Raw genomic sequence first — 11,588 nt, forward strand, 5'->3', positions numbered from 1 at the left:
GATCTATTGACAGTTGTGAGCACTTTGGTTCTGGAAATTGAATCTGGGTCCTCTGGAAGACCAACCAGTGCTCTGAGCTGCTGAGCCATCTCTCCAGCCCTGCCCTAAGCCTTAATAACCGCCAATGGGAGTTTCAGAAAGACAAGCCAGGTATCTTTATAACTTCAATAGAAGATCCTTTGCTTGGCTTAGTAGTAACATTTGTTACTTGAGAACCATACTCTAAGGACATTCTGTGGTAACAGCAAGTCTCTTCAGAGTATGCAATATTTGGCAGATGCTTTGTAAATTAATTTATAATTTGGGTTATGGACTTTGATTTCAATGAAAATAGCCTTTTTTCTTTTTTTCTTCCTCCAACTTTACTTAATTTTATTTATTTACTCTAAGTCAAGGTTCTACTATGTAGCATAGGCTGGCCTTGAACTTAGATCCCTTCCAGTCTTCTGAGCTCTGGAGTATAAACATACAACATCGTATTTTGGCTCTTTTTTAAATTTGAGAGGTTTGTTTCATGGTGAGTCTTGTGCACTTCCTACTTTGCGGTAATTAATAAAGATGACTGCATAAAAATTATAAGAGCTTTCATATTTTGTATTATAAAACAGTGTAGGATGAATAGTTGGGCCTTACTGAACCATTTTACATTTATACTGGAATTATACCTTAATGAAATAGATGCAATTCTTTACTCCATAAAGCAAGGTGTAGCTAGTTTCTTGAGTTAGGATGAATGAACCTTGGTTTATTTCTAATTTTTTTTTTTTTAAAGACAGGATCTCTTATAACCCAGGTTGATTTCAAACATCTTATGTAGCCAAGGCTGGCCTTGAGCTCTCCATCCTCCTGCCTCTGCCTCTCCTGTGCCTTCCAGGTGTTAGCATCATGGCCACCACACTTAGCGGTTATTTGTAGGTCAGTGTTTCGTTCATTAATACTGGTTTTGAAACTAAGCCTCTGTGGTGCCAGCTAGCTGGAACTGCTGGATGATGGAATCCTCCTGCATCAGCCTCCAGAGCATCTAGGCCTGTGTGTGTTGTGCCTATTGTACCTACTGTAGGTCATCTTTTACAAGTGGAATTATTGGAACAATTTTTCTTTTTCATGCTCTTGAGGATCAAACATACTAGGCATTTTATTTTTCCCACCCTCCAACCAATCTGTTGTAATTGGTTGTATAAGTGTTTTGTTTGTTTGTATGCATGTATGTACCAAACGCATGCTTGGTACCCGCAGAGGCCAGAATACATTATTGGCTCTCCTGGAACTGGAGTTAAAGACATAATTGTGAGCTACTGAGTAGATGCTGGGAACCAGGCCCAAGTTCTCTGCAAGAACAGCAAGCGCTCTTAGCTGTTGAGCCATCTCGTCAGCCCCCGTGTGCTGGTATTCATGAAGACATCAGCCCTTTGGTAAAGGATAATACATTTTAAATACATAATCACATTTATAATACATTTTAAGTTCATAATTACATTTATTGAATACAACTTTATATGTTTTTCTTTCCTACCTTTAAATGCATTCATAGTAACTAGAAAGCTTGCTGGGCAGTGGTGGCACACGCCTTTAATCCTGGCAGAGGCAGAGGTAAGCAGACCACTGAGTTCCAGGCCAGCCTGGTCTATTGCAGAGTGAGATCCAGAACAACCTAGAATACACAGAGAAACCTGTTCTCAGAAAAAGGAAAAAAGATTTGTATTGTTTCTGTATTATCATTGGAACTTTAATGTCTATTTTTCATTTTTCTTTCATTTCTATTTAGAAAGTAGCCTTTACATACAGATTTTAACTTTTTTCAGGGCTACTTTGAAAGTTGCAACATACACAGAAACAGGATAGCAGGCTTTGAGGTAAAAGCCTACGCTAATCCCACAGTGGTTCGATGTGAAATTCACCATGGGCAGACTGGAGGAATATATGTCCATGAGAAAGGAAGAGGACAATTTATAGAGAATAAAATCTATGCAAACAACTTCGCAGGCGTATGGATTACCTCAAATAGTGACCCAACAATAAGGTATTTGCATAATTACAGATACAGGTTGGTTTTGTTTTTGTTTTTTGTTTTTTTTTTTTTTTTTTTTTACTTCAAAGAAAAGTGAAGATACTGAACATTAGCTCTTAAAATATTTTTGTGTGTGAGGCTGGAGAAATGGCTGTTAAAAGCACTGGCTGCTCTTTCAGAGGACCCGGGTTCAATTCCCAGCACCCACTTGGCAGCTCACACTGTCTATAACTCTACACCCAGGGGATCCAACACCTTCACACAGACGTAAAAGCAGGCAAAACACACATAAAAATTTTTAAAATAATATAAAAAATCAATTGCACAACACACACAAATATATACTAAACATTGTTGTAGAATGTGTTTTTCTGAATGAATCTAAATGAGTATAATTATTTCACTTTTTTATGTTGTTTGTTCTATTCTTTTATGAGCAGTTGCAAATGCTGTGTTGCTCATTGTTTTGTTTTACTGAGGTACCTGGTCTTCATGTATCTGGTTGGCCTGGAACTCAGAGGTCTACCTACCTTTGCACCCTGAGTGCTGGGGTTAAAGGCTTACACTACCATGCTCAGCTGATTGAGTTTTAATTGTCAAGTTATCTGTTAGCTTTATGAAAATGTACTGCAAACTTTCATTATGTGTTTCTAAGTTAACTAAAAGCAGTTGTTTTCAGTGTTTCAAAGTAATGTTTGAAATACTATTTGGAGCTGGGAGTGCTGGCATACCTGTGACCTGTCACTCAGGAGTCAGAGGGTGGAGGAACCCAGAAGTTGGAGGCCAGCCTAGTCCATATAGTGAGACTAAAACCAAATTCAAACAACAAAAAGAATATTATTTAGTTAAGATCTGAGGATGTGGCTCAGAGCTTGCCCAGTAATAGCCATGTCTCTGTATTAGTTCACCGTTGAAAAAGTAGACATAAATAAATGCTTTTTCATTTTAGATATTAGGTGGGTTTTTTTTTTTTTTTTTTTACTTCAAAGCCCTTAGTAGTAGAAAGGACTAAAAAGAAAGGCCACATTTCACAAATTCAACTTTTAAGTCCAAATAAGCTAAGTCTCATGTTACTGCAGATGTAAAAAGCTTCATTAAGTATATGATTTTTAAAAATTGTTTTATATTATAGGGGGAATTCTATATTTAATGGAAATCAAGGAGGAGTTTACATCTTTGGTGATGGACGAGGCCTTATAGAAGGAAATGACATTTATGGTAAGCAAATGATTTTGTTGTATAAAACTTATCCATTAGCCTGTCTTTTTCCCCTTTGTGTGTTTGTTTGCGCACACGTGCATATAAATGCAACACATGTAGACTACCGAGTGAGGAGAGGAGACGGGAGCTGGCTCCCTCTGCATTGCTCAGCTGCTCCTGCTCCTGTGGGTGCTCCCCACCCACGCCCTTCTTGATGAGCGTGAGGACCTGCTTATTCTTGGAGACCTGGAGTGGTTCAGTAACACACTAGGGCATAAAACCACACATCTCTTGGATTATAGATATAAATGCGGTGTGTCTGCTCAGGTGCCTGTATTTGCTCACGCACTATCTATCACTCCGTGGCCCACAGCCCCAGGGTAGTGCAGATCTGTGGTTCTTGCCCTTTTGGGGGTAGGGAGAGCACAACAATAATGCGAGCCTAATTGATGTTAGCCGTAGACCGTTCTGAAATTGTGTAAGTGAGAGAAGTGACCTTGTTCTTTCAAAGTCTCAATAAAGGGGTAGATGATGTAGTGGTTGACAGGACCCAGGTTCAAGTCCGAGCGCCTACAACCATCTGTAACTCCAGTTCCAGGGTATCCATGAGTCCACGATCCACAGACATTCATGAGGACATAATACACAAAACAGTGACAAAACTTAAGAATACAGAGTTTCAAAGATTATTCTTTGATACTTAAACATTTACTTAGTGGTATGTGTACAAGGTACTATCCCAAATACCTCAGAAAAATGTCTTAACCCTAGACCTAAGGATTGTGTATGATTTTCTTGCATTCACTAAATATCTAATAATGTTGGTTGAAGTTCAATGTACTTTGAGCTCAGTAGAATAGGGAAGTACACCTTCTTAAAGCTTGAATTCAGCAAACTGATGTACCAGACACATGGTATTCACATCACTTCAGTGAGATAGATGCTAATATCTAGTGTCAATCAGAAAACAGGCATGAAGAGGCTCAGACATGGCCTAAAGTCATATTGGAAGTAACCAGAATAGTGACAACCTGGCTTGATCTCAACTATTAGTCTGCCCACATTTCTACATCTGCTCACACTCTAGTTCTCTTATCTTTGTTTTGTGATGCTCACTAAGGTTCTAGGACACGAATTGCTACTATTGCCTGATGTAAAATGACTCCATACTACTAGGTTCTAAATACTGACCTTGTAAACTTTATTTTTAAATAGGTAATGCGTTAGCAGGAATTCAGATTAGGACAAACAGTTGTCCTATTGTTCGACATAACAAAATTCACGATGGACAGCATGGTGGGATTTATGTGGTAAGTTAATGAATGTCGTTACAGAAGCTCTTACATGAAAATCAAGGGCCAAGGCTAGGGATGTGCCTCATTGGTAGAGTGCTTACCTGGCATAGATTCAGTTCCCACCACCACTTAAACCAGGCCTGGTAGCCCAAGCCTATAATCCCAGGATTTGGATGAGGCAGGAGGATTAGAAGGTCCAAGTGTCATCGTAGGCTTTATAAGGAGATCAAAGGTTACTCTGGATAACATGAGACCCTTCTTAAAGACATGGGAGGGAAGGAAAGAAAACTACAAAAAGTGACTTATTAAGAAACTTCTATGCATGATCATGGAGGCATCTTTATAAGCACCTCTGTTTCTCTTACTTCTCATGTTCAAGCCTTATATTAAAGTATTTGTTAAACTCCTGCCTCTTGTGTCATAAAACAAAAAGATGGGTAGCTAGATATAAAGGCCCATAAGCGCAGCATGGACCAGGGCTGCATGGTGACTTTGTAGGCCATGCACTTTGCCAGACAGGCATGACGACTCCAAAACCCACCTTAACAGAACAAAATGATGTGGCGGCTGTGTTGTTTTTACTCCCACTTGCTGGTTAGTGGGAGACAGGAAGGGTCCCTGCAGTGAGTACATGAAGGACCACAGTGAGAAAAAACAGACTTGAGGCTAAGCATCGTGAGCTTAGCTGGAGAAAACAGAAACGTGACAAGATTATGTTAGAAATTCCTGGATTATGACTTTGTAACTTTAGTATATAGACTAGATACTAGTCTCAGTCCTCCTTTGCGTACACAAATGATTTCGATTCTGATACGGAAGTAGCCGAGTGCTCTGGGGCGTAAGAGAGAACCCCGTTGAGTGTGTGGGTGGGTGGGGAATGCCGGCCACCGTTTGGGTCTCGGGCGTCACAGTCATGAAGCTCAGGGCCAAGCCTACACGTGCCCAGCCACCTCGGCTGCCCTTAAAGACTTACTGGGTGTGATATCTGCTGTGTCGTCGTCGTGTCTTGCCAATGTGACTACTTTATAAAACTGAAATTCTATAAAAGCAATATATAAACTATAACCATTGCCACCCACAAAAGAGAGAGCCTTAAAATCAAACAGCAACCTCGCTCTTAAATTTTTTTCTGAGGGCGGTAAAAAAAATTCTGGTATCATTGAGACCTTATTATTTTGGAGTGGTTTCTCAGCAAAAATTTTAATAACTGCTGAATGAAACATTTGTAATGTATACACATTTTAGAAGTGTTCCTTAGCTTTAAAAAAATGTTTCTCCTCTAAACATTTGTACATCTAAAGTATAAAACCACACAAGGGGTATTTTAAAAAATTTAGAAGATTAAAGTAGAAGCCACCTTTAAGAAAATGTTAGGATAAATCTTTAAAAAAAAAAAAAAAAAAAAGGGCTGGAGAGATGGCTCAGCGGTTAAGAGCACCCGACTGCTCTTCCAGAGGTCCTGAGTTCAATTCCCGCAACCACATGGTGGCTCACAACCATCTGTAATGGGATCCGATGCCCTCTTCTGGTGTATCTGAAGACAGCTACAGTGTACTTACATATAATAAATGAATAAATCTTAAAAAAAAAAAAAAAAAAAAGAAAATGTTAGGACGCTGTGTGACCCCGATTTAGGAAGAGGTAGGAGGACCAGAAGTTGGAGGCCAGCCTGTCTAAAAAAATGAAAGAACTAAGGAAACTAAAAAACGTTAGCCTGGGTGTGGTGGCACACGCCTTTAAGTTCCAGCACTCAGAAAACGGAGGCAGGCAGGTCTCCAGGCCCTGTCTCAAGGGGGAAGGCAGTTTGGGGCAGAGCGAGACAAGCCGGTGCAGCCTGCAGCCAGGAAGGCACTGCTGCACGGGCCTGGGAGTAGCCCAGCACTCAGACACCAGCACTGAGAAAGAAGAAAGTTGTCATCATGTCCTTGTCATCATGTCCTTGCCTAGCTAAGGGGAAACTCCAAACACCGAAGTTGGTGGCAGAACTGTTTGAGGGAGGACTATACTTACAGACCGTTGGCTATGACAGCATGTACAATAACCAGTTTAACTTGTATTCAGCATGAAAAGGGACAAGGTGTAATAGAAGAAAATGAAGTTTACAGCAACACCCTGGCTGGCGTCTGGGTGACAACTGGCAGCACGCCAGTACTAAGAAGAAATCGGATACACAGTGGCAAGCAGGTAAGATTGCTTACTTGGTCTTCTTTGGATCAGTAATGCTTTATTAAAAAAAAAAAAAAGTATGACATGAGTTGTTTTTTCTCTCCCATCGTTAGGTCGGTGTTTATTTCTATGACAATGGACATGGTGTTCTAGAAGATAACGATATCTACAATCATATGTATTCAGGGGTTCAGATAAGGTCAGCGCTTTCTTTCGGGAAGGACTTGGGAGTGTGTAGACTGTAGAAATTTTGTCTTTACTGGGCAGTCATTGTGTTCTGTACACTCATGTCTCTGCATGTGAAGCTTTTCTTGTTCAGTGGTAAGCGGTGTGTGCCAGCAGAGCTCTTGTCACTCGTGTGGTCCCGAGCTGCTCAGCTGCACCTACCCGTGCCCCGTTCTTAATCATGCCATTGGCATTCTATAAAATGGAAACAGGTTTTTATGCTAGTTACTAAACAAACTTTTGAAGTTACTATGTAGACCAGGGTGGCTTGCAACTCACACAGATCTGACTATCTCTGTTTCCACAGTTCTAGTGCTGGGATTAAGTATGTGCACCACTACCATGTCCAGCACGAATAACCGTTTATATCTCCTCGTTAGCATTTTCTGGGATTCTCGGTTTTTGGAGAAGGGGTGTTGGACTTTTGTTCATTGAGGCAGGATCTCTACGTGGACCATGGTGGTTTCAAGTCCAAAGATCTGCATCCCGGATTCTGGGATTAAAGGAATATAGCATTCACCACCCCTGGCCCAGAAATCCTAAGAGTCTCAATGATTATAAATTCAGCATTTAACCTCCTGTATGAAAAAGACAGAAAGTTGTTTAACTTAGCTGTAGAGGTCTATAGCCATATGATGCTACAGCAAAGTGTGGTACTAATTTATAGTGCTTTATGCACGCATGTGGGCAGATGTGTGTACAAAGGTACAGGTGTCAAGTTCAGAGAATAGCTTTCAACTCAATTCTGCGTCCACCATGTGAGTTCAGGTCAAGCCATGTTGCCAAGTGCTGAGCCATCTCACTGGTCCTATGTAGTTCTTGCCAGGGTGTGTGTGGCTTGTTGTTTTAAGATATTAAACAAATTGGAATGATTGAAATGGTATTGATTTCTTTCTCACCCATAGGACTGGAAGCAACCCCAAAATTAGAAGAAACAAAATTTGGGGAGGACAAAATGGTGGAATTCTAGTTTATAATTCTGGTATGTTTAACCCATCTTTTTTTCCTTTGTTACTAAACTTTAGGAATATGTCTTCTAAATAATGTACCTAAATTTTATATTTCTAGGTCTAGGCTGTATAGAAGACAATGAAATCTTCGACAACGCAATGGCTGGCGTCTGGATTAAAACAGACAGCAATCCTACGCTGAGACGGAATAAAATCCACGATGGAAGGGATGGCGGCATCTGTATATTTAATGGGGGTCGAGGTACTGTTGTTAGTGTTGCACTAGTGAGAAACCCAGTCTTGTGCTGTTCTTCTGTAGCTTTAATGGTCAGTGATACCGTCAACTAGAATGTACAGGTGAATGCTTTCTCCTTACCACATCCGTAGATGGTTCAGGAAATTAGTGCCTAGAACTAGACAGACGGATATTTCCAGTGTTTCCATCTCTTGTAACCACCTTAACTCTGCCCAGTTGTCAGTAAAGCATTTTGAAGGGAGAGTCAGACCTCCTCACTCTGGTCCTTTTATTGTTCTAATTAACATTAAAGTCAAGTGACAGAAGATGTGATGAATTAATGAGTGTAACACATCCAACCCTGTAGCAAACAAGTGTTGATCCTGGTCCATAAAGCCAACCCAGCCTGCCTTGCAGCACTAGTCCAGTGATGATTGGGGGGGGGGCGGAGCGCACTCGAGAGCAAAGCACTGCTCTCCAGTGTCAGTAACCTAAGACTCTTAACCAATACTTGAAATAATTTACTGTATCACAACAGTATCCATCAGTGATGGAAACTCAAAGTTAGATTTTAATAACTCAAAAGCTAAGTACCAGCTCGTAGTCTTTACAAAACACAGTGAGGATAGCTCAACTGTAGTGGCTCACACCTATGGTCAGTACCTGGAAGTCTGAGGTTCAAAAGGGGCACAAGTCTAAAGCCGGTCTGGGCTGTGTGAGACACCCCTCCCCCACTCTGCCCCTAAAAGACAGAGTACTGAGGGATTGCTTTTCACTGCAGGGTATTGAGGTGTCTACAATAAAATAACATGAGCTGTGTTTCTGGATATTCAACTGGTAGAGGGCTTTCCAAGTACAATTGTATTTATTTATTGTATTTATTTTGTAATGCCACATGGAACATCTCTGTACCAAGCACTACGGTACAGATAGCTAAACACAGTGACTAAAACCGTTTGACACCCATAAAATCTACAATTAAATGGAGTGGCTTATTGTTGACAGAATCTGAAGGAAGCTGAGAATGGTTTAGAACATATAGAAGTAGACAAAGCTGGGTAAGGTTTCCTGTATGCAGTCAGGAGCTCTGTCTCAATAGCATTAGAGGCCAAGAGATAATCAGCGTAACGTGCTTCTGCACAGACCTGAGGACCTGGATTTAGTCCCCATATTCCAGAGTAGCCAGAGAGCACCATACATGTACATGCAAATTCATATATTCAATGAGAATGGGGAGGACAAGAAAGTTAAAAGGAAATGGTTGAATGCCTGAAAAGGTGGGGATGGGGCAGAAGTGGCATTGTCTGCAGAGGACCTGGTTCAAGTCCTAGCATCTACATGGTAGCTTACAGTCTTCTCGAACTCCAGTCCTGGGGAATTTTAATGCCCTCTTTGGACTCTTTGGCTTGCCCATGGTGCACAAACGTGCAAGGAAAATAGATGGGAATGTGTTGGGGCCAGTGTTGTCTATTGGTTCTTAACCAAGCAAGGGGAAGGATGAGAGGACATTACAGGGAGACATGATGCAATACCCAGAAATAGCTGAGGTCAGATGTCTACTGAAATGACACATCTACCTTCTGGAAATTCAAACTCCACATCATGTTTACTGTGTTAAAAACAGGCCTTGGTGCTTTTATTGTTAATATTATTAAAGTCTGTAACACCTTACATGCCTGATACCTACAGAGGCCAGAAGAGAGCTTTGGATCCCCTAAAACTGGAATTAAACGTGATTGTAAGATACCATGGGGATCAAACCCAAGTCCCATGGAAAAGCAGCCAGTGCTCTAACCACTGAGCCATGTCTTCACCTAAAAACAGGTTGTCTATAAAGACTTCAAATGCAAATTTTTAAAACCCCTCAAAAATTGAATATGAGTATCAGATGAAAGGAAACAGGATCTTCAAATTACTAAAACCTTCTTTTGAACTAAAGGGTTATTATATAACGCAGTGAGAAACAAGCCAAATAGAAAGGGCTAGCAGAACTTTTGTGCATCCTGTAACCATAGTGAGAGCCTGGATCAATACATATTGGCTACATACACTAGCTTTAACCTAAGCATTTTAATTGTAGGTCTCCTTGAAGAAAATGATATTTTCAGGAACGCTCAAGCAGGTGTTCTTATCAGCACCAACAGTCATCCAGTCTTAAGAAAAAACAGAATATTCGATGGATTTGCTGCAGGTTTGTATTTTATCTTGAACCTGTAACTATAGAGAGGGTATATGCCATTTGGTTATTAGATAACTTATTCTTAAAGAGCTACTCCGACTGTTCTCAACATGAACTACAGTTAAGTTTGTGGTCAGATGGAACTACAGACAGGAGTCCGCTGACAAGTGACCATTCAGCAGCTTTTCTTTTCAGCACGCTCCTGGGCAGTATCCCCTTTATACTTAGCACAGCTGTAGCTTGCTTGTCCTGCTGGACTGTAGTTCTGAGCACATGAATGCTGTTGGTGAACACACTTGCAGTGCCCTTCAGCTGGTTAGCAAGCTGTGTCAAAGTACGAGCTGCCCTCTCAGCTTAGCGGGTCTGGACCGGTATAAACTGACATGCATCTACTTGTTTGCGAATCTCACTTTAGGTATTGAAATTACAAATCATGCAACTGCAACACTAGAAGGCAATCAGATTTTTAACAACAGATTTGGAGGCTTATTTTTAGCATCTGGTGTTAACGTGACAATGAAAGGTATGTTGTACTTTTTAAACTTCTCTAATAACCAACCACAAAGCACATGATTCCTGTCATTTTCCAACCTAGAAGTTTTAAATGACCAGTGTTGAGTCTGGCTTAAGCTTGTTCTAGAGTTGTAGTATTTTATACAAGGAAAACCTATTTCTATTCTTACATGTAATTGTATTCTTGGCTAGCTATTGGAAATACTTTTTTGTTTTTACAGATAACAAGATAATGAACAATCAAGATGCCATAGAAAAGGCTGTTAGTAGAGGACAATGTTTATATAAAATATCAAGTTATACCAGCTATCCCATGCATGACTTCTACAGGTATACTCCTAATTACTCAATTGAATACAGAAGTAGATTATCATTGCCTAACATCCTTGGTTCTAGTGTCTGCACTGAATTCCAGAATCAAAGACTAAATACTGGGAGTGGTGGGGATGTAAACTGATTGCTGACAATACGTAGCTCCTTTAGTTCTGACTTTTCTTACTCCCAAAATGAGAGGATTTATTTTTGAGTTGAGGTCTACCTGTGTAGTCCTGTGCTAGACCAGGCTGGCTTTGCTTCTCAAGTGTTGGGATTAAAGGCACGGTAGCTGCCTGTACAGCCCAGGTTTTCCTGAGCAGATTGAGATTATGGTAAAATGCAGTGTTGTGAATTCCTGACGAGTTCAATAATACAAGATTTTGCTTTTTAGATGTCATACTTGTAACACCACAGATCGAAATGCCATATGTGTGAACTGCATTAAGAAGTGCCATCAGGGACATGATGTAGAGTTCATTAGACATGATAGGTATGTAGTAGC

General features: G+C 40.5%; 1 protein-coding gene across 5 annotated transcripts in view; it reads left to right on the forward strand.

Moving 5' to 3' along the window:
- Positions 1–11,588, forward strand: part of Fbxo11 (F-box protein 11) — a 75,876-nt gene that overhangs the window by 62,904 nt on the left and 1,384 nt on the right. For all 5 annotated transcript variants that reach the window (XM_039112126.2, XM_039112127.2, XM_017594113.3 and 2 more), the window contains 11 exons: positions 1,803–2,020; positions 3,141–3,226; positions 4,424–4,518; positions 6,565–6,687; positions 6,783–6,868; positions 7,800–7,876; positions 7,963–8,106; positions 10,160–10,270; positions 10,674–10,781; positions 10,993–11,101; positions 11,478–11,576. In XM_039112126.2, the coding sequence (XP_038968054.1) occupies positions 1,803–2,020; positions 3,141–3,226; positions 4,424–4,518; positions 6,565–6,687; positions 6,783–6,868; positions 7,800–7,876; positions 7,963–8,106; positions 10,160–10,270; positions 10,674–10,781; positions 10,993–11,101; positions 11,478–11,576 (1,256 nt within the window). The remainder of the gene's footprint in view (positions 1–1,802; positions 2,021–3,140; positions 3,227–4,423; positions 4,519–6,564; positions 6,688–6,782; positions 6,869–7,799; positions 7,877–7,962; positions 8,107–10,159; positions 10,271–10,673; positions 10,782–10,992; positions 11,102–11,477; positions 11,577–11,588) is intronic.

Source organism: Rattus norvegicus, chromosome 6 (assembly GCF_036323735.1).
Source record: "Rattus norvegicus strain BN/NHsdMcwi chromosome 6, GRCr8, whole genome shotgun sequence".
In the NCBI taxonomy this organism is placed as follows: domain Eukaryota; kingdom Metazoa; phylum Chordata; class Mammalia; order Rodentia; family Muridae; genus Rattus; species Rattus norvegicus.